Source organism: Ursus arctos, unplaced genomic scaffold, assembly GCF_023065955.2.
Source record: "Ursus arctos isolate Adak ecotype North America unplaced genomic scaffold, UrsArc2.0 scaffold_12, whole genome shotgun sequence".
NCBI classification, from domain to species: domain Eukaryota; kingdom Metazoa; phylum Chordata; class Mammalia; order Carnivora; family Ursidae; genus Ursus; species Ursus arctos.
The window spans coordinates 28,899,166-28,923,003 of record NW_026622786.1 but is presented as its reverse complement, the minus strand read 5'-3'; the positions used below and the strand labels follow the sequence as shown (position 1 = coordinate 28,923,003).

General features: G+C 34.3%; 1 protein-coding gene across 5 annotated transcripts in view; it reads left to right on the top strand.

Moving 5' to 3' along the window:
• FNBP1L (formin binding protein 1 like) overlaps positions 1-20,681 on the top strand; it is a 99,875-nt gene extending 79,194 nt beyond the window's left edge. For 2 of the 5 annotated variants that reach the window (XM_026497592.4, XM_048220688.2), the window contains 7 exons: positions 1,490-1,693; positions 10,781-10,890; positions 13,009-13,141; positions 13,514-13,608; positions 15,454-15,602; positions 16,986-17,144; positions 18,416-20,681. In XM_026497592.4, the coding sequence (XP_026353377.1) occupies positions 1,490-1,693; positions 10,781-10,890; positions 13,009-13,141; positions 13,514-13,608; positions 15,454-15,602; positions 16,986-17,144; positions 18,416-18,423 (858 nt within the window). In that variant the 3' untranslated portion in view covers positions 18,424-20,681. Of the gene's footprint in view, positions 1-1,489; positions 1,694-3,080; positions 3,240-8,272; positions 8,288-10,780; positions 10,891-13,008; positions 13,142-13,513; positions 13,609-15,453; positions 15,603-16,985 lie in introns of all 5 variants that reach the window. The other 3 variants (XM_044383637.3, XM_026497591.4, XM_026497593.4) reach the window with 2 other exon arrangements.
• The last annotated feature ends 3,157 nt before the right edge of the window (positions 20,682-23,838 follow it).

Sequence of the window (23,838 nt, the reverse complement as noted above, 5' to 3'; positions counted from 1 at the left end):
CTCCCCTTGAGGAAGTATATCTTGTCACATTCTATCTTGATTAAGGTCTAGCAAGACTCTTGTACCTGGTCATTTCTCAGTAAATGTTGATCGAGTGACCAGAAAGGATGGTTGGCAGAAACTGAGGTTATGAGGAAAGAACAAGAGAAGAGAACCAGTGCTTGGGGAGTACCAAATATGTACCACATATTTTAGTCTTCGTAGCAAGTTGGTATTATATTAATTAGCATTCTTCCTGTAACACATAGAATTCTAACTTAAATTTTAAAAATAAAAGGATATTTGGGGTGCCTGGGTGGCTCAATTGGTTAACTGTCAGCTCTTGGTTTCTGGCTCAGGGCTCTGGTCATGATCTCGGGGTCCTGGGATTGAGACATGGACTGGCTCCGGGCTCAGTGGGGAATCTGCTTTAAAGATTCTCTTCCTCTGCCCCTCCCCCCCACTCGCCTGCTTTCCCCCCCTCCCTGCCCCAAAATAAATTAATAAATCTTTTTAAAAAACTAAAAGTATTGTTGGGTTCTTTAATTGGGAATTCAGAGATCACTTTTATATTTCAGTATGGCTGGATGCCAGGTTACAAATATAGTTAAGTCCCTTCTTTCTCATTCTTCTTTACTCTTTAGCAAGTGATTGGTAGGGGTGGCATTAATGACAAAACTAAGGTGTGACTTACGGATAACTTTTGACGAAGCAACAGGCAGAATGCACAATTAACAAATAGGCAATAAAAGAGAAGTGGTTAGGGGTCGGGTCAGGAGGAGTTTGTAGAGATAAAGTATTCTGTTTGAAAATAATGAGCTTAAGGTGTCAGTAGAACGTTGGGATAGTGGTAGATATGTCCAAAGACAATATATAGTGGTTATGTGAGTTTTAAAGTTTTAGGGAAATCATACTGAACTTTATGTTTTTAAAGTTGCTTTTTGTATTTAATACATGAGCTCTTTCTGTGTTGCTCAGTTAACATTCCCAAGTAGCTCTTTAAGATATTTTGTTTATCCTTTCCTTTTTTGGATGAATGAAAGCCCTCTATTTGTCTCTTACTCTCTTTCACAATTAGATGCCCTTTCCCTTGTTCCAAAGATCATCTTCTTTGTAGATAACCTGTAAAGCAAAAAGCCCTTTTCCTTTGAAACTTCTTAGAATTTCTACTTGAGAATAACCTTTTCCTGTATTCCTTTTATCAGTTACATCTTTCTTTTCAGCTAACTTGTCCTCAGATGAATTTTAATGTGTTGAAGCTATGAAATAAAAACATTCATGAATATTACAAATTAATAAAGTGTTAATTTGATTATAAATTAGTATTTTTATTGGGATTAAAATATTTAAGGTTTATTACTAATCCACAGGAATTATTCACTTTAAACCTTTAATGATAATTATAGAATTGTTTCCTTTAAATTTTTGTTGTTTTCTTGAGTAAAGTTTTAAAAGCTAATGGTATTAAAAATAAATGAAGTGGTTTTAAAAACATGTTTCATATGTGTAGGACTCTCAAATGGTAGTAGACTCCTTCAAGTCTGGATTTGAACCTCCAGGAGACTTTCCGTTTGAAGATTACAGTCAGCATATTTATAGAACCATTTCTGATGGGACTATCAGTGCATCCAAACAGGAAAGTGGGAAAATGGATTCCAAAACCACAGTAGGAAAGCCCAAGGGCAAGTTGTGGCTCTTTGGAAAGAAGCCAAAGGTAAAAGTCATAAAATTTTTCTATGCTAATAATTTTATTTTAGTGTGTCATTTAAATCAATGTAGGTGTTGATTGGATAATGGCTTATTATTGATAGAGAATAAGTATTTTTATTTGAATGATTCAGTTAACTTTTCAGTTATTAGAAACAGTTTTATATCTTAATAGTAAAAATTATTTCTGGATTTAACATTTGAACACCATTTGATAAGTAAAAATATTAAATAGTTGTTAATATCTCTTGACTTATATGCTTTTGAAATTTCACTTGTTTGTAGTTTCAATCAGAATTTCTAAGGAATCATTATGATTTAACTATAAGACCACTAAAATTGCAGTTTCTCTCTTAGAATGAATGGTCGACCACAGCAATTATAAATGTCACATTAGGTCTTATAGATTATACTAATAAAGTTGTTTTTATCATCCATGTGAATATTTAATGGGAAGGGCTCAGTGTTTGTGGTTATTTGAAGTTTAAAAAGTCTCTAGTTTACTAAAACATCCATTTTTTGATGTATATGTTAGATAAATCTAGCTCAGCAGATGAGCAAATGGAATAGATGAGTGCTTAATCGTACCAGTTAAGTGATTATAACAGTGTATCTAGTTTGAGAATAGGTATGTACTTTTAATCTGATATGCTCTATTAAAGTACATGATTGTAATTCATTTTTCTGTTCTTGACATAAGAATGTAGATAAATTTAACTCAAATTATAATATACCTATAAATATCTTTAGAAGTGCACTTAGAATTAACTCAAGCATTATTCATGCTTTTAATAATATTTTCCAGGCGAGAAGTTGAGAGGTGAGACTTTTTTTAAAGTCAAATCAAAGTAGATAGGAGAGCTTTAGAAAAACAAGGACTACTGAATTTTTTTTTTAAATGAGGTGTAATGAGGAAATAGAAAAAGTCTGAGAGAAAAACCACAAACATAATGAAATTTGCTTATTTGTGATAATAGTTGCAATTTTAATATTTTAATAGACATTACCTATTTAGATAACTTTACCTGTAGCTCCCACCTTTATCTCTGACAAGTACAGTTTAAGTATAACCAGTTAGGTAGTGCTAATATTCTAGAAAGCAGAAGAGAATTTTTTTTATGTAGGTCATATTGCTTTCTCTCACATTATAATTTGTGTACTCTATATTCTTAATGTCAGCTTGTAAAAAGTGATCAAATGAAATGGTACATTTTTTAAAGTAAATTTGACTTTTTAAAAATGACAGTTTTGGCAAAACTATGTTAATTCTCTTATTTTTATAGAAAACTTTGAGATTTATTTTGTGAAAAGTATGTTGCCAAAAATAGAATTTTCATTTAGGAAAAAACTATGCACATTTGGCTTATTGATTCCTTTCTTTATTTCCATATTAGCCACAGTCCCCACCCTTAACCCCTACTAGTTTATTCACATCCAGTACTCCTAATGGGTCCCAGTTTCTCACATTCTCCATTGAGCCCGTGCATTATTGTATGAATGAAATAAAAACAGGGAAGCCCAGAATTCCTTCTTTCAGAAGCCTCAAAAGAGGGGTAAGTTTAATAATGGGTTAAAATGCATGATGGCCTATTGTGTGTGTAGTGTGGCTTTTAATACTCTCCACCCTCATTATAAGGCTCTCTCCTATAAATATGTAGTTTAAAAACACCACAGAATTAAGTATAGCTGCCCTCAAGTTAAAAACAACTCCTCTTTATAACATTTGAAATGCTCAACCATAAAAGAATGGTATTATAAAGAGGGTGCTGGGTACAATCATATTAGCTATTTTTTTTTGTTTATGTGAAATCATATGTCCACCATTGTCTTGTAATGTATTTACATTTTTAAGACTTTCAGTAATTTGTCACTGGAGTTACTCATGCAACAATTTGTCACTAATAATGACTTCTGCCAATTTATAAAGTATTTTGTTGACAATAAAAAATCAAGTTCAATTTTAATTGCCCTATTTTTAGAAGTATAAAAACAGTTTCCAGTATTTAAAGAATTAAAGATAGACATGTTAAATATCAGGATTGTAGATCAAAGTAAGATAATACATTAGTAGGTATTTTGTAAATTAAAAAGCCTATAAAATACTAGATATTGAGTAATGTTTACATGGAATTTGTGTTCTTAAACTAAAACGAAAGTATTTTTTACCAGAATTTTTCCTTTTAAAAAAAAAATTGGCCAGCCTTTGATGTTTACTTAAAACTAAAGATATTCTTTGTAAATGAAAAATTTTAGAATAGTAAAAAGCAGATATTAAACTATTTTTTAGCAACAGCTATTATACTACTGATAAATATTAGTGTTATTCCATTATGTTAGTGAAGCTAATTTCTCTTGTATATGTTTGATTTTAAGGTTGTGCTTGTAATAGTCATAGCTCATAATTTAGATAAATTTATGAAATTTGAGCATTTATTTGGACATATGAAAAACATAGGTTTGAAAGCCCACAGGTGAGAACTCGAGTCTATCAGCGCCATAAGAAACCTAATCATTAATGGTGGTACACTGTAGTTGGGCTCCCTCTTGTTCTTGCTGCCCACTCCCCCCCCCACTGTCCCTCCTCCTCCCTTCCTCTCTGTCTTCCTTCTTTCTTTATTTTTCGTGTCTTCTCTTTCCTTCTCTGTCTAGCCTGTCTGGTTTTATTACATTTTATAGCCTTTTCTACAGATTGCTTCAGATGCGTTTCTCTTTTCGCCACATGTAGAACAAGATATATTTGCTTAGGGCAAGATTACATTATTCTCTGCATTTTCATTAAAACAATATGACAAACCAAAGTGATGTCGGTAATGCAGCAGACATGTTCTAGTGGATGGTGTCCCTTTTCGGACTTCCGTTTTTCCTATAATGTCATGAATATTTTTATATCTATCTTACCTAATTCTGCATGTGAATGATGACATAGGTAATTAATGACATTCTGAAAAGTCGCTAGGAATGAGTCTGTATTACATTTACAAGCACTACAGGTACCTGTATTCATTTGTAAAAGCCCCTTAACACTTGTGTGAAGGACTTTTAAGAAATCATATTTGGGATTTCTGTTGCTTGAGTTATGAGGGTAGAATTCCCTCTTTATTCTTTATGATGATTTAGACTTAATATTACGTGTTACATAAATCATGAAAAATTACTATTTATAGCTATAGTTTTGTAATTGTGTATGTATCTTACGCACTGAGTCTACCAGACCCAGTTACAGTAATCTATACTGTATAGTTATAGTGATACGAAATAAATTTAGTTCTGTGAAAAAAAGTTCAGGAAGTTAAAACTGTGAGCCCTGGAGAGACATCTTTAAATTTTTAAATATGTGACATCTTCATTCTTACTGAATAAGTTTATAGGTGGAATTTTATAAACTGTAGAACTTTGAAGTATCTGCTTAGTCATTATTTGCCTTTTTTACACTTACTGCTTTAATTTTAAATATTAGTACATTGTTCTGGGGGGCCCAGTTCCCGGAGACCAGAATCTTCTTCCTTTTGTTATTATCATACCAAAGGAAAAAAGCAATATGCAAGGTAGAAAATATGATGATAAATTGACTCTAGGGGATTAGAGCATAGAGTAGAAAAGAAAGTTTATTACAACCTTGGCATTGAGAAATTTTTCATTTTGATTGGTATTTGGTAGCTTATCAGATTCTGTTTCAGAATTAACCTGTAGAGATACTTTTCTGCCATTGAAGAATTTTCTCAATGTAGAAAAATCCAAAAAGAAGAGAAGCTTTAAGAAGCCAGTTTTTTTTTTTTTAAACATGGATTTATATGTCAGTCCATTAAGCTTACAAAATAAGTCTTAAGGTTTCTTAAAGCTGATGAGTTGTACTGTTCAAATCAGAAACTCTTGTTTTGAACTATGTTTGCTACATTGTTTTTCCTAAATACCTATTTTTGGCTTTTCTAAAAAACTATAATTTCTTCTTTTCTTTTTTCTTTTCTTTTCTTTTCTTTTCTTTTCTTTTCTTTCCTTTCCTTTCCTTTCCCTTTCTTTTTTCTTTTCTTTTCTTTTCTTTTCTTTCTTTCTTTCTTTTTCTGTTAAACCTGGTATGTATAGTTTCTAATATTTTTTAAGGATGTGAGAAATGTTATATTGGACTGATGTTTTTGACCAGTAGACCTTTTCTGAGGGCTGGTGGTATATAATTTCCTTCTGTGACATCAAGATCTAACCATTATGGGGTATTTGGTGCACACCAAAATTAACTACTTCATATAGAAACAATTTTTACTCTATAACTATTTCATTTGAGATTGCTGCGTAATCCTTTTTTGGGTGGGAAGATTTATCTAGCAATAGTAAGTCCATGTTTTCTGTTTAAATTATTCATGGTCTGAAAAACCTAGAGTCATTTGTAAGCTTTTATTTATTCAGAGTACAGTTATCAGGATTTTCCTGTCTTTAAATGAAGTACATCTAGTAATTGTAATGGCCTGATTTCCTTTTTAGTTCCTTTGTGTATTTATTAAGGTGTGGGGGTATGTGAAATTTTCTAGTTATAGGTACATAATAATTGTTTATGAGAGTAAGATAGTTATGCATTGAACATGAGTTACTTAAAAATATTTTAATATATTTCTGTTATTTTTACAAAGAACTTGAGTTTTTTATATCCCCAAATCTAAGGTTATTGAATTATAACTTAATCTTCTAATTGATAGGAAACTAGAGTAACTAAAAACTGAAACATTTGATACTTCACTTATAATCATCTTCATGTGTTCTTTAAAACATACTAATATAGAAACTGGAAAAATAATTTTTATTTAGCTGGGGAGAAGTATAAAAGGTAAATTCAAATACTTCACATATTTTGTTTCTTGTGCTCTGTATTATTTGGTATTAATAACATTAAAGAAGATCATGAATATCTTTTTAAAATTTAATCCTTTTAGTCTTTTTATCAGGAATTTTGTGATACCAAAATAAGTTGTGGTTTTGTTCCCTGAAACTACTGACAGTCTAAAGAATGTTAAGCTTAATTTGGAAAGATAATGGATAGTAAATGTCATCTTTCTTATCATCATAATCATCAATATATATAGCTGATTCATTGGAGATAAGGGGTAGATATTTTTGTCAGTTATTTATTGAAGTTCAAATTTTTATGTGAAATTCTACCTGACATTCCCCACCTTCTCTAAAACATCATGATTTAGAAAATAGGAAAAAATAAGTTTTAGAGGTTGTGAACCAAACACAATGAATGTGAAGATTAACTTTGTAAAGCTGTATGGTGTATTATGGGTCACAAGGGGTGCGCGCGCGCGTGTATGTGTGTGTGTGTGTGTGCGCGCGCACGCGTGCATGCATGTGTGTAAGCGTGCACATATGTGCGTACGTGTTTACTGGGAATGCTTGATAGATGCGATGCCAGTTGCAGAGCCCTGCTAACCCACCTAATGTGGATTTTATATATATATATACACACATACATACACACACACACACACACACACACACATACACTAGTGGTGTATATACTGTATGAGACACACACACACACACACACATACACATACACTAGTGGTGTATATACTGTATGAGAGCACTCTGCCTATGTCATTTCATATTTTCAGAAAGAGATTTTATCCAGTTTTCTAAAAATTGCCATTATATTTTTAGTGTTGCTTATTGAGCCTATGGATTTCAGAATAAAATTTGAAAAATAGAAGCTGTATCTTCAAAGCAACATTGACCCCATATAGTTGTGTCGATTAGGAAATATGTGTGGGAAACTTGAATCTGGGTAACTCAGTTATTATTTTGATAATGTATTTTTAATGTGTGTGTACATTTTCTTAAAAAAACTTAAAGTAGAAATGTTACCCTTAACATATTTAAATTCAAAATAGTATTTTGAACTATAAAAATTCCTGTGGTGGTGTTTTGTTTAATGCATTGAGAAGAGCCTTTCATTTTTTAATACTTCATATATCTTTTAAATGGCTAATATTAGATCTTTATATTCAGCTCTTTGAATATTAGTATTTTGCGAATAAAGGGCTATATAAGTGAATCCACTTATTGAAAAAATTATCTTTTATTTTTTATTTACTTCTTTTTTTAAAAAAGATTTTATTTATTTATTTGACAGAGAGGCAGCCAACGAGAGAGGGAACACAAGCAGGGGGAGTGGGAGAGGAAGAAGCAGGCTTCCAGCAGAGGAGCCTGATGTGGGACTTGATCCCAGGACTCTGGGATCATGCCCTGGGCTGAAGGCAGACGCTTAACGACTGAGCCACCCAGGCGCCCCTAAAAAATTATCTTTTAAAGAAGAAAATAAATGATTATTGATCAAATGATTTCCATTTTCTTCTGAGTTTTAGTTGCATTTAGAAAATATCTGCCCATTATCGTCAGTGTATTTTTTTTTTTGCAAGTAATTTACTTTCCCCAGAATGTGCTTAAAATTGTTTTTCTGGCAAAATTGTTCGGATTGTGAAATGTTCATGATTTATTTTAATATTGTAACAAAAAAGTATAAGTTACTGTATCTTCTGTATTATGATTTCATGTGAATAATTTACCATTTCTTTCTGTTTTCCATTGAACTATTCAGTGGTCGGTGAAGATGGTAAGCCTTATGTGCTGATCTATGTACTGTGCCAACATTAAATAATCTCAAAATATTGTTTTTTAAAAATTCAAAATAAGTGGTAAGGTACAACCCCACATTTTCACCTTGTATACGTCTTTTCTTTTTATAATTTGTTCCATAGTCCAATATATGCCAGTACTTCTTGATGTCATAAAATTCAAAAATAATGTGATTAACTGTAATCAACCCATTAAGTTCTTAAATGTTATTGAGTGGAGTCCTTGTCATGTTACAGAGCATAAAATTATAGTTAATCATTATTTTAAAAAGTTACATGATAGAACAAAATTCACATTTTTACAGAAGGAAAATTAAAAATGATTTTTCTTAACATCTTTTAAAAAGATTGTATTAATTTCTATTTGTAATTTATCACAAGAATCATTAGATTTTCAAAACAGTAAGAAAAATTTCCTACTGATTTCATTGGAGAGTTAGTGCTTTCTTCTTCTGTCCTACTGAATGGGAATAAAAGCACACATAACCTAAATATTGTGTGTGTGTGTGTGTGTGTGTGTGTGTGTATGTATGTGTGTGATGGTCCTTTATATATTTTAAACACATTAATGAAACTACATTGTGAAGACCTAACCCCCATATCTTTGGGTACTTGCATAGTTTCTTATTTTTTGGAAAATAGACCACTCTCTTTTAGACTACTTTCTTTCAGACTTGCAGTCTGGCCTTTTAGAAATTATTTTCCTTGTAGTAGGAAAAGTTGTTAAATGCTCAGAGGTCTTTATATCCATAGGAAGTATAGTGTTCTCATATTCTGTAAAAGAACAGATTAATATGTCAAAATTGGATATCAGAAATGCCTAGGTATCCACTGTTAATAAATTTGAGAACAAAGTTTAATTAGGGATAAGTGGAAATCTGGAAGGTTTACTTATAGATAATTATGAGTTTATTGTAATACTATCAGAAAACCCACGTTGAAATATATTTCTTTGTTTCATTAAATAGTTTTTCAGAATTTTAAGAAATACTCTTAAAAATACAAATTATGAAGTTTTATCTTTGGCGCATATATAATAGTTTTCAAAACCTGTACCTGAAATTAAATTAAATCTGACAACTTACATTAATAATTGACCACTAAATTTAAAGGCACCTTGTATAGGAAATTCTGCCATTCATTTATTTAGGTCAGATTTAGTTGATTGACAGATTCTTATTTCTGCTACCTGGTAGATTAAAAACAAAAGCCACTTAGACAAGATGCCCTACTTTTTTTAAGGCAAGCTTGTTAAATATCCATAATGTGTAGGCAACTTGTGGATAATTCTGGAGATTGTTTATTAATTAAATGTTACCTTTGATCATGGCTCCATCCTAAAAGTGAGTTTTTTTAAAAGTCAGGGAAGCATTTTTAGAGAGAGTGAAATAAAAGCTACTTAGCATATGTTATAGGCATAAGTGGTCCAAAGAGCAAGGATGTGTTTCATTTCAACAATACTTGAAAAAATGAACTGGCATATTCCTAAAATCACCAAAAGAAAAATGTCATCAGTTTTTGAAGTGTATAAACACTTATGTAAATATGGGTTTATAGTAAATGGAATCAATAGTTGCTAATATTGGCTCTGTTGTGTAAGCTCTAATAAGATAAATAAGACTGACCTGATTAACATTTAAGATGAGAAAGACATATTTTGAATCAGAAGTTTACATCTAAATACTAGTACTTTTTCTTAAATGGTAGTTTCTTGTATATTAAAACATTAAAAAATTTTCAAACATCAAGCATCTTTCTTAAAGAAGGATCCCATCTTTTTTTGGATATTATCTTTCTTTCAGGAATAACTGAAGGATATTATTAGGTTATACAAGAGGATAATTGAAAATAAACTCCTTATTAGAATAATTGCTTACTTACATTTCACACAGTGGATAGTTCTACATTTTGTAATAATCAGGTATGTTTTGGTTCTAAAGAGTGGCTTAATAAATGTAATCATTGAAAGACTATGCAATATTATAATATATTTCACCAATTAGATTATCTTCATGAGGTAAGTTGCTTATTTGTATAAACTCATATTTGCAGTCAACATTCGCAGTATTTGATTTGGCAATGTGATGTTATCTATAAAAGAATAATTTGTATAGGTGAGAAATGTTATGTGTTTCCATTTTGTTGTTGTTGCTGTAAGAAGGTTCATATGTATTTATTTAACTGCCAAGACCTGAAAATAATGTGATAGTGGTCATTATCAATATTCTTTATCTGGTTATATTTCTACTTATTTCATGATTTTATAAACTGACTGGAATTCAAGCTCTTTCTTCAATACAGTTTTAATTAACATACATAATCTGTTTAGATTTCTCCTTAAAAAGGGTTGTTTGGGGGCTAATTTGAAAGTAAACTTAAAATTGGTATGTATTTTTATTTTATAGTGGGTATATTTAAAAAATAAAATTTCCTGAAGATGTCTTTTATAATAATTTAGATTCCCTTTTCAGGGCCCAGCACTAGAAGATTTCAGTCATCTTCCACCAGAACAGAGACGTAAAAAGCTGCAGCAGCGCATCGATGAACTTAACAGAGAACTACAAAAAGAATCAGACCAAAAGTATTTTTCCATTAAGTCTTTTCTACCATATTATTCCTTAAGGGGTCAACTTTGAATGATGTGTTTAAATGTGATGTATAAAAGGTTTAAAAATCATATATCCTAATTGAAATATCTTTTGAGGGAAAAATAAACTCCTAAACTTTGAAAAATTTTATGGTTGCTGTGTCACACATAAAAAAGAAATGTTAGCTTCTTAGGTTGCAGCTTACCTGTTGGATGCCAATAGTCTATATTTATGCTTTCCATAATATTGCAAAATAGATTGATGATTCATTATCAAGAATAGTTTCACCAACACTAACCGTCTCTTATACTTCGATACATTTCATTTTGCTTCGATATATAAATTGAGTTCAATAGAAACCTAAAGCTTAATTATTTTGTTTGCAGCAAATGTGTTGGCAGACAATACTTGATTACTTAACAGCTTCAGATTCATTGATTCTTAGCTGTAATTTTTTTTTCAGTTTTATAAAAAGTTCCCTCTAGTTCTATTTTGTTTTCATCAACGCATAGTTATGATGAACAAAGGGTTATTACAGTGAATTGGTGCCTTACTATCTGCTTTTATAGTGAAGATAAAATTGGAGCTTAAACTATAGCATCAGTGATTGAAGGTTTTTTGGGGGTTTGTGTTTGTTTTTTTCGCAGCTCAGGCAGTTTTATTCCAGATTTAGTGTTTTGTTTTGTTTTTCTCGTTATTGAAGTATAGTTGACACACAATGTCACCTTAGTTTTAGGTGTAGAAGTGATTGAAATTTTGATCTTAAGAATTGTACATCAGGTATGATAGGATGTTTAATCTTAAATATTATAATGTAGTCGATTCTCATTATTTGTAGTGATGTTCTGTAAAGTCACTGTGAACACCGAATTAGTGAATACTAAAATGGAAAATACAGGTTTAGGCTCCATTTAGCCTCTGGTCACATTTTCATCAACTGATTGATTATAACCTTTTTTTTTTTTTTTAAGATTTTATTTATTTGAGAGAATGAGTTGGGGGGAGGGGCCGAGGGGGAGGGAGAGAGAAATCTCAAGCAGACTCCCGGCTGAGCATGGAGCCCAACACAGGGCTTGATCCCAGGACCCTGAGATCATGACCTGAGCTGAAATCAAGAGTTGGATGCTTAACCCACTGAGCCACCCAGGTGCCCAGATTTTGACCTTGTTTTATGTGTGTTTCTGTTTGAAGACACATAATTTAATATATATTGTTGATTCATTAACTTTGACTCAGGGCCAATAGCACTGTAACTCAGTGCATGAACAAAGCCTATCTAACTACATGTATTTTCTCCATAAGGCACCTCACACCCTTCTTGCCCTTAGAAACACTAGACGATACTTCACTACACTTAAGGGCTTATTTTAAAAAGAAAAATCAACAAAGAGCACAAAATTTAAAAAAAACACAGCACTAGACAGACCACAAAAAGATACTTGTTCAGGGTGTCTAGAACTTAGGAAAGAAAGAAGACTGGAGATATTTGAGTATCCTCTGAAGATAATGAGAGTCAATTATATCTCAATAAAACTAGAAAAAAGATCATTCTCAAAAATGAGTGTAGGATGAGGTGAGAAGAAACCTTTTGTCATTTTATATAACACACATTTAAAATTTGAGCAGAGGTAAAGAAGGATTCAGGGAAAGAGATGAGACTGTAGAGGTGATAAGGGAAAAGGAAATGTAACCTCCAGAAAATTAAGATGGAAAAACTATTAGAGTGTTAGTCAATAATGTCAGATGTTAGAGGGAGTCACGGAGTGCTGATTGAGGTATAACCAGCAGTGATGTGATTAGAGAAATGAAGAAGAGATAGATGAATGAACTGAGAGAGGGGCAAGTGAAAGATGGCATTCCTGTTTCTGTCATGGTTGAGTGGGAGGACAAAGATGCTGTGAGAAAAGACTTGTCTCCATATATTACTAACTCTGTATACATTATCATTTTTATGCAGATTATCTTTAAGCAGGTAACGTTTGACTAAATTTAAAGAAATAGGACTCTTTTAAGATTAGGCTACATGAGAGTCCCCAGAATTAAATGAAACTCTTCTATCTGGGAACATATAAAGTGAATATTTAATTCTGTGACTTCCTTCCCATTTCCAGAGAAGCGCTCAACAAAATGAAAGATGTGTATGAGAAAAATCCACAAATGGGGGATCCAGGGAGTTTGCAGCCTAAATTAGCAGAGACCATGAATAACATTGACCGCCTGCGAATGGAAATCCACAAGAATGAGGTAGGTTTGTTGTTTTGCAGTTGTCTAAGGTAAAATCATTTTTACAAACTTCATTATGATGGATTGGTTTTTGCTACAATTTCGTCTTCAAATTTTTATTTAATTTTAGGGTTTATGATCTAAAAGGAATCATTATGGTATATAATCTTTGGGATTAGTTCCTCATTCAAGTTTTCCTAATTAAAACTATGTAAAACTAAACATGCCTTTCTTACCAGCTGTAAAGTTGATCATTGATCAAACTGGAATAAAGGTTTCTCTTCTCTAAGAATTACATAATTATGAAAACTTAAAGCACATATTAAATGTAGACTATCTCAAGAGCTTTTGCAAATATTTATTGAGCTCAGTTTTACTTATTTTTTTCCTAAGGCTTGGCTCTCTGAAGTTGAAGGCAAAACAGGTGGGAGAGGAGACAGAAGACATAGCAGTGACATAAATCATCTTGTAACACAGGGACGAGAAAGGTCACTTTTTGCATTCTATTTGTATTTCTTCTTTTCCCTCAAAGTTTTCTCACCTTTTTGTCCTAAACTTCATACACTTCTTCCCTGATTTAACAGGTTTGGCTTTTAATAATATTAGTCTTATGACCCTAAATGATTTTCTGTTTCTTTGTAGTAGCTACAGGTAAAATACGAAATTTCCTATTGCCGGTCTGTTCTAGATTGTCATGCATCCAAAAACAGAGGTAGGAACAGAAAATTCATGGAGCTACAGTCTGGAGGCATAGGCTCCTCCAAGCTGGGAAGATTCCAACGTTTAGTTGGGAGTTGGGTGGCTTATGCCAAGGAAGAATTTAACTGTTAAGTTGCCCAAATTTTGTGAAGGAAAAAAGAAATCTGTATTGTTTGTTTGAATCAGAGCTTCTAAAAGGCATTTTGCTAAGTTTCCATACCATTTGTGACATTTCCCCCTCTGTGTATATGTCTTCCCCCTCCCCCACTAACATCTAACAAATTAGGATATTCCTTAGAGAGACTTTGAGAGATCTAGTGTCAAATTTTGGTTTACTACTTAATTGCAGTGTAATTTGAATAAGTTCATTTTTAATAATCTCTGTGCCTCAGTTTCTTAAAGTATAAAATAGAGATTAAAATACCTCTCATACAGGGTTATTAGTAGTAAATGAAATAATGTACATAAAGCACCTCGTAGTAAAATACCTCGGAATAGTATGTGCTTGACAAATGTTAGTTCTTCCTTCTCTTTTCTTATGTTATCACTTTTTGAAAGAGTACCTATCTTTAGTATATCAAGAGATACAAATATACTGGTTTTTATTATTAGGTAAAACCTAGATTAAAGTAATCTAATCTCTGGTTTGTGTTATTTAAGAACATGGCTTCTAGGCATACTGAAAGTGCTTTTAATTTCTAATCATACCGATTTTCCCATTATCTTATTCAGTCATTTGATTCTTTAGCAAAATTAACATTTTTCTGTCTTTAAAAATATTTTAAAGAAAAAAAAACCTTTGGATTACCTGCTCTTTTGAATTTTCTGAGTTTTATTAACTTCCTTGTTAGCATGATTAATTGGAAGTTAACTTTATTAGAAATCTTTTTGCTTTTACTCTATCCCTACTGGCTTAAACTAAGAAGGGATTTTATTGGCTTGCTTTAGGGAGAGCTTGATCTAGAAACTCAATAGAACTTTCTCTCCACCTCACAGTTCTGCCTTCCACTATGTTGGCTTCATTTGAGGGCTTCATAGAATGATCTTCCAAAGTTGTGGTCTCATATTTCTCCAGGTTCAAGTCCAGGGGAGAAGGCAGGGAGGGAGCTTCTCTTCCGTCCTAAAGAAAAGTCTCTGTGAATCTATTCCACTTGATCAGGTTATAAGCCTACTTGTGAACTGTTCACTCTGACCATACAAGTGCTGTGCTGAGATGGGCCCTCTGGAGCCAGGACAAAACTCTGCCTGAAGCCTGGGAACTGAACATGGGTCTGGGTGGGTCCACTATGGAATTTTAAGGTTCTTTTGCCAAAAGAGGAGGTGATAAATCTGGGATGATGAAAGACGAGTGACCCCTACATTTCTCCCATTTTATCTCTGGACCCAGTGATAGGGAGACATATTTATTGAATGCATGCCGTATGCCTAGAACATTGTAATTTTTTAATTTCAGGAAATTCAACAGAGAAGCATTTTGTATTACCAGCAATTTATGAGTGTCATCAAGATTTAAGAAAATAAATGTGTCATTATATTTAGTTCTCGGAATTGATTCTGAGGAGTTCAACTTGTAGATAGCATAAAAAGTTCCCATGTTTGTGATACTTGATGAGGTATACTTTTATGTTTTATAGTCCCGAGGGAAGTTACACTGATGATGCAAACCAAGAAGTCCGTGGGCCACCCCAACAACATGGTCACCACAATGAGTTTGATGATGAATTTGAAGACGATGATCCCTTGCCTGCTATTGGACACTGCAAAGCTATCTACCCTTTTGATGGTATGATTTTCTTTTGTATTTGATAAAACTGGTTCCTTAAAGTCTACGTGCATTGAATCATGCACTTTAGTGTCCTTAGTTATATAATTCATTGTCAGCAAATTGTAATCCCAGCTCATTAGTATGAATATTTTTGTTTTAACTGTATTGCAAATAGAGGTTTTTCTTCTGTGCGTGACACTGAAAGAAAATTACTTGTGTTATCAGCATCCTAGTACAAATTTTAGTTATCAGCTTTGGTCAATACAGAATTTAATTGCCCCCAGAGATCTTACTAATACTACGTATACTCATCATAGTTGAAGCGGCTTGAGCATGTAGCTCAACCTAGGAAGTGGAAGCTAGTAGATGCCACTTGAAGCTCTTCCTTGTGACTTGCTGTTGTTGAGAGACCAGGTACAAGGTACATGGCATAGTTGAATGTCCCTACTATATCCAGACTCTATAGGCCGTGTTTTCAAGTGAGAGAAGGAGAGAATGTTGTCACTTCTGACTGCCTTCCGCTGTGATGGTTGAAGACATTGTGGTTCTCGCAGATTTTTTGTTGCCCTTCCTCTCTTGGACTGTGAAAAATCCTTTTCCTCAATTCACAGAGGAGCAGAGTAACACTTTTACAAATCATTTGTTATAAAATGGTATATGATTTAAGGACCTTCTCCATCCATCCATTGTGTTGGTTTTAAAGTTAAGTTTTTAGTTACTCCTCATTCTGAGAAAATAGTATTAAATAAGATCTTGCTATAATGTTATCTAGAGAATTTAGCATATGTTAAATGAAGATTCATTTGTGAAAACTGTTACTGCTAATCAGGTTGGAAGTGGTTGGCAGTGGAGAAGAAAGACAGCCCTGAGTCCGATGAGATTTCGAAGAAAGAGTTTGTGCTTTGCGGTTTTGACTATCCACCATCACCAGAGTTGAACCTGTGTTTTTCTCTATTCCCTCTCCAAACTATATTCTTTTCTTCTTTATTCCCACCCTCCCACAGTCTAGAAATATTTTCCTGATCCACATCTCATGAATTTTCTAGATAGCAACACCACTCAAATTTGTGAAAAGAGCTGAAGTAGTGAAATAAGAGAGTATCCTGTCAAGTCATATAATGTCACTGTAGCTCAGATACTTCATCTTTTACATAGGGAGTGATATTAATGCCAGTTTCCTGGGGTGGTTATGCATTTCCAGTGACGTAATGTATGTGAAAGTGTTGGGTAAACTACAAAAGCATTATAGAGCTGTTGCTCTATAGTGTCTATAGAGTCAATGGGCTCTTGGTTCTAGGTACATTGAAATCTGGTAGGGTTTCATGTTTTTTGTGTTGTATTTGTAACATTTATTTGAAATTATCACTTAATTATGCTTGTGCTATGAAAACTCTCATTTAGGACATAATGAAGGTACCCTGGCAATGAAAGAAGGTGAAGTTCTATACATTATTGAGGAAGACAAAGGTGATGGATGGACAAGAGCTCGGAGACAGAACGGTGAAGAAGGCTACGTTCCCACATCATACATAGATGTAACTCTAGAGAAAAACAGTAAAGGTGCAGTAACTTACATCTAAACTAACCAGGCAGCTTTGTGACGTGTATGACATAGGAATGATAACACAAAACGGAAACACACTCAACGGGTGGGAAAACATAAGAAAACTTAAAGGCATCCAAGATACGTTGTTCACTGTGAGCTGAGTGTAGGCTCGATCTTAAAAGATGTGAATATTACCACAAGAAGCTGTTCTCTTGATGTTTTACCATTTGAGTGACGTCGGTGTGAAGCTTAATTGATGCCTTTTGCTTTATGTCCTGCTTAAGTCTCTGTGAAAGATTTGTGTTTTTCTGCCTTATAAATCATAGAATTTGATCTGTTGGGCAGGAATCCAGATATAGGAAGCTCTTCTCCCTCAACACACACAATTTGCTTCAGAAAACACAGTGACTGTAAGTGAATTCAAATAAGTAAAACTGCTCTGAAAGCTAACTCCCAAAAGAGTGGTTTGGCCTAGGAGTTTGAATTTTTGTAGCTACAGTTTCCAGGAAGAAAAGTAACAGTTCGCTAATTGAAAAAGGAAATACAATTATTTTCATTTTTCTCCCTATTCTTAGCTTTGGTTTCTTGAAGAAAACAAACACCTCGAACATAAATCTATTTTAGTAGTAGGCTAATCGAGAGACCTGTAAAATAAGTCAACCTGGTCTAGCTCTTATATGAATAAAATGGGTTTTTTTTGAGACCTGAAAATATTTTCATCTAGTATACTAGTAATTTTCAATGACGTACAGACTTCCTTCCAGATTACCACTTGTATTTTTTTTATCTTGAAAATGTCTTTTGGGAAATAGCCACTTTCGTGATATTTAGCATTTAGCAATTATACATAGGAAAAATAGATTCTAAATAAACCGAGAGGAAATCTTGAAGGGAAGTTCTGGCAAATTTTGCCTTGAAAAGAAGAAACTTTTTTGACTAACTGGGTTGCAGGACTATATCTGTATCACCATTTAGGACATTTTCTCATTTTAGCTCAATCATCAATTCAAAATTATTTTTTCCAATTAAGTTCAATAAGCATTTGTTAGAAAATACTACATAATTAGGATTGTGCAGTGCTGGTCGTGTGGGGAAGTGAAGTGAGGAAGCAATTGAGAGACTGGTCCTTAATTTTGCTCATGTCCAGATTTTTCTGGTGTTCTCACATAGCTGACTATTAAAATGATTTTAGACATTTGGGACAGACACTTTAAACTGAACATCCCTTTTGGTCTTACCAAAGGTCTTCAGTAATTGTTCTTTTCTTTTTCCTCCTGGACTACAGGTTCCTGAAGAGGGTTTCTGAGGAAATGGGCAAGATGTTGAAGGAGGTTACATGCAGCTGCTTTTAGGGGGGAGGGTATTAGAGTTGTCAGGCTCAAACAGAGAGAGAGAGAAGCAAGTTGCATGAGTGCATGCAGACTTTTTTTTTTTTTTACTAACTTCATTATCATTTCCATACATTGTTTTAAAGAATCATTGTAATACGAGTCCTTAAATTCTTCATTCACAATTATTCACATAAAGGGAAAAAAGCCCAAAGTGGCTAACTTTTTTTCCATTTCTTTTACTGATGTCTAAATCAGAAAGAATGCAGAGCTGTCACGACATTTGTCTTACATTTGGCTGTCCCAACAGGACCGTCTATCCCAGCTCTGTTTTAATTGGCTTTTAGACCCGTTGTCTGTTAGAACCCTTGCCATTTGTCAGTGTCTGCCTGCGCCACCTCTGTGCTTGCTTAACATCCTGTTGCATGTCTCGAGCGATTGGGCTAGATTTTTCAGGCATGTCTTTATAATCCCTTGTTCTTGTCAAAGTCTTTGTTTTGTTTTACATTTGTAGTGCAAGTCACTTTGTCAGACATCTCCAGCACTAATGTTTCCATCCTAGTATTCGTGTACGCTGCTATAACTTCCCCACTGCAAACATTCCAGTTTTGGCATTATGAAGAAGTAGTTTGTGAACCTGAAGTATTTATGATAAGAAAAAGAAAACATCTCTGCTCTAGCCTACAGCCCAGTTGAAAGAACTCTGAAACGTGATACATCTTCACCTCAGTCTGAGAAGAATCTATAGTCAGCACTGAAATCCTGGCATAATAAACACACAAGATACTCACCACCTCAAGACAAAGAACTGTTGTCAGAAGTCAGCTGCTTCCATTCAAATGCTGCCTTAAACTAGAGTGCCTAAATCTGTTGATTGCCAACACTACCGCTACAGTATCCCACAAAGGGCTTTATGTGTCAGCTCAGTGCGACCTCCTTTAACTCGGCAGCGCTGCTGCGGATGCCGATGTAGCCTTGGTAGGTGGCTTTTAGAGCTCTACCATGTTGGATGGTGCATCTTCAAATTTATGCATCAAGCTAAAGAAATGTCCAAGTCCATTTTACTTTACTCAGTGTTTTTATGAGAAGTTTTATGGACCCCCCCATTGTGTTTTAATTTGGGGTGACCATGTTCTTATTTGATTATTACAACGATAGTCTGTTTCCAAGTGATGCTTTTGTTTGAACCAGATACAATTTAGTGAAACTTTGTAATGATCTATGTGCACTTTTACTTGTAAAATGGAAATTTCTGTATGTTTATACTTGTAAATATAATTGTCTTTAGTGCCCCTGTTGCTCATGTTGTCCTGCCTCGCATTTGTGATTCTGTTAATGACTTGTATCTTAACTAATTTCTTAGTGGTGTTTAATAGGGAGATGGGCATGGGTTGGTGGGGGGAGGTATTTGTACTACAGAAGCTTCATTAATTTTGTTCGTTACTGTTTTGAGGGAAGACAACGTGAAATGGTCTGTGTATTATTGGATTTTAAGCAATATTTTAGAAGCTGTGTGACTGCTTTAATAATTTTTCCCCAGTGTTATTTGAATCGTACTACCAGTTATACTAAAGCTGAATGACAATTGTGTGGAAGTTAATGCCTTCATAAGATCAAGTACACCCCTGTTTCACAGCTGACATATAGTGTATTACCTTTGAGGCTAGTAACTATAAAGTTTAGACTTTGAATCTCTTTACAGGGTTATTTATATAATGTGACATTATTCAATACTGACAGACTACATAAAGTAGTTTTAAAATCTAGTGCTATTTTTATTTTAAAGGTTAGCAGTGAGGAGGAAATGTGATCTGGCTGTGTTTGTCCTCTGTACAAAGCCTGAAGTGCTTGTGTTTTTTTGGCTGACAGCCACAGAGGGCAAAGTTTAAGGTTTTCTTGTAAGGACTAACTGTTCTTTTCAAGCTACTGTTTGTTTTTCTCAAAGCAGGATTTGCTTCCGTAGGAGGCAAGGTCCTTCATGTGGAATAGTGCAACCTGTACATGGGTTATTACAATAGGACAGACATTTGTACTTGCACAGTTTAAATCATTCTTAAATCATTCTTCAATTTTGAACATGTGAATCGTCCAAAAGAAGTCTTTAATTTTTCAGTAATTTTTACTCTTTTTGTGCACATGTTGATTTAATGGTAAATGCTTTGTTTAAGATCGTGTTCTCTGTTGAGAATATTTTCATGGAATAAAACAATCTTTTCATGGTCAGTTAAGGTGTATAGTGTGTTATCTCTTATTCCTATGTGAACTAAAGAGTTGTAATGATTTTGTTCTTGGATGTGCTGAATTCCTGATGATACAGAGTAGATGACAAGTTCCGTTAAGTGGAAGCATCTGTGTCAGGTGACCTTTTTTGCAAAGCAGTTTTGGAAATTTTATTCTAGTTTCAGTTTCTTTCAGTCTTTCCTAAAGGTAAGAAAAGTTAACTGTTTCTTTAATTTTAAATTGAGTGTAATAATTTGGATTTTTTAATCTTTATTTTACCATAGCTGTGTTGCTCACTTTCCTTTTACACCATCTTATCCTCTGCATCCATAAAAAGTGTCCCTATACCACATAGCTACCCACGTGCTGGTCAGCATTTAGTGTGCTTCTGCTTGAATTCCTGTTCAGAGAGCACCTGTGTCTTCCTGGCATTTCAAAGCATGGAAAGGCAATGTTTGTCGCAATAATGTCCACATCTGTCATTTTAGGAAGTCTTCATTTCAGAAGGCTCAGCTTTTTAAAAGGGCACATATGAAACCATGACTATTAACTTCTAGAAACCCCAGAAGATACTAAAACTCTGGGTTGATCCTGAACAATGAGGGGTTGCATTTGTTGTGATTAAAATTTAGAGATCCATGCCAGGCTTGGAAGTAGGGACATACACAAAATAGCAGGAAAACAGTGTCAACAACAAAAACTCAGAACAATGAAAAGGGCTTTTACTATCTGAATTGAGATCAGGGAAGTCAAAGCCTACTTGCTAGGGAAAGATAACATCCTTATAACAATATTAACGAGAGAAAGGATCTCCAGACTTGTTGAAAAGGATAGATTTTCTTTGTGAGAAGGTATTCGTTTAGATGAAAAAATACTAAAGAAACACCAAACCTGTTTTAATGAGCTCATATACCTGGGGTCAAATATATTCCCGAGTATAGTTACTATGAGTAAGAAACTGTAGAAAATATAAGAGGTGCCAAAAGATTAGGAGTGGGAAAATACAAAATGTGTAATTACACAGTTGAAAATACAAAACGGTAAATTCTGAGAAGTTTGACAACTCTTAAAAGTACTGGGTAATTTTGTCAGCATTTAAGAGAAAATGTAATGGGCAACTGACCTAGATCCTAAGAACAAGCCACATCAAATAGGCCTCATTCCTTTCTTTAGGTACAATTGGGAAACTCAGGAGACATAAATGTCTTTATTTCAGCACAATTTCAGGACTTGACAGGATTTCTGACTCATTTTTGGAAGATGCTGATGGCATTGTAGAAAATGGGAGCATGCAACGAGCTGATACTGTAGACCCAGAATGTCAGCCCTGAGGAGAACTACTTGTGGAAAGTATGTGTGTGTTATGAACCATACATAATAAATGTAAGTCTATCACCCAATTTAAATGGAAAATTACCATCATCCTCTCCTTCAAGGATAACCACTATCCTGAATTTCTTAGTTTTTGTTTTCTTAGTTTCTCTTTATGTTACCACGGGGGTATTTTTTCCTGAACCTGATTAGCTTTCCATGTTTTTGAGTAAAGATGTTGTCATACTCTGTATGTGCAGGCCTGATATTCAGCCAGTGCACACTGATAAAACCATGGTTAATGCTAAATACTGAAATATTTCCATACCGATTGGTAAACGGTAATTCGAGAAACTAGTAAAATCAAGTTCCAGTACATGTGGTTTCTCAGAAACCACACATGATACTTTGTGATGTATTTCTGGTTTGAGCAATGGAGACAAAGCTGAAGGGCTTGCTATAGATTTACTATTATTTCAGGTTTGGGGAAGTCTTTTCTGGTTTTGTAAGCCCTTGAGTGGAAGAGGAACCTGCGTAACCAAGCTGAAGATCTCTTCTGTTCATCCTCCCAAAGATGTGCCTCATCCTGCTCAAGGGGAGATGTGGCTAAGCTCTGCTAGCAGCTGGTAAGATTGGGAGTGTGGGTAGGCACAAGTGTTAGGGACTTAGCCTTTTGTGGTGCAGTGATAGCCCTTTAGTTTTTTGTTTTTTGTTTTTTTTAACATTTTGACAGCTTATTTTGTGGTGGAGGGTGACCTGCCTTGTGCACTGAAGAGGTGTGAGGAGAGTGACTGTACCAGGATTCTTATACCCAGAAGGGTGTGCTCTCCCCAGGTGATAGCACAACTCCTGCTCTTTTCTCCCCCATCTTCCCTTGGCTGGTCTCCAGAGAGGAGTATCGTGTTTGTCTGCCCTCTTCATCTCTGCAAGTTTACACTCACTGGCCTGACCAAGCTGCTCTGTCTCAGGCCAGCAGAAGCTCTGGCAGACTTGCCCAGTTATTTATTCTCTGCTCTCCCCTTCTTTGTCCTGAATCATAACTGGCATCTCACCAGTCATTGGTTCATTCTTGTTTGGCCAACGTGGGACCCAGTTCTGGGTATGGAATGAGACAGACGTAAAACACAAGTTCCCAGTTCTGGCAACCAAGATCATCAATCCCCACCCAACTAGTACTTCCTCCCTCCCTCCACCCCACCATTCTTCCTCTAGCTGGGACCTCCTACCACTGGCTCTTGGCATGTAGCCAGCACCCAGATGGCACTATCCTGTCTGATGAGGTAAGATGGGGATCAGCCGCATGTCCCTTCAGGTGCCAAACAGCACATTAGTAAATTAATGACTATTAGTTGAATGGGGGAAAGTCACTGGAAGAGTTTGCAGCTCTATGTCAGATAATGAGGCTATCAGTTAGCTGGTGAGAGCCATGGGAAACACAAAATTATATCAGCCCAGCTGTTCGGAAATAATTTGGAAATTATTAGTGGTTGCTGAATGATTTATGCTTTCATCACTTAAGGTTTTATTATGTAGTTTATTTAAAGAATCAAAGGGATTGTTTTACTTGATTTGCACATTGATGTATATTAACTTATTGGTTCATATATGATTTATATATTATTGGCATCTCACTTTTAAGTATTTTAAATATTGCATGGTATCTTCTTCTGAGACTTGCTTTTTCACTCAATGCTCTTAAAATTTATCCATGTTTGTGAATAGTTCATTTTAGTATGTGTAGTATAACTTTACATCACCCTGTACCCTACACCTAACACCATCCTCCTGTTTATGGACATTTGCACTTTTTCTTGATTCTTGCTTGTGCTGCTATGTACATCCATGTGCA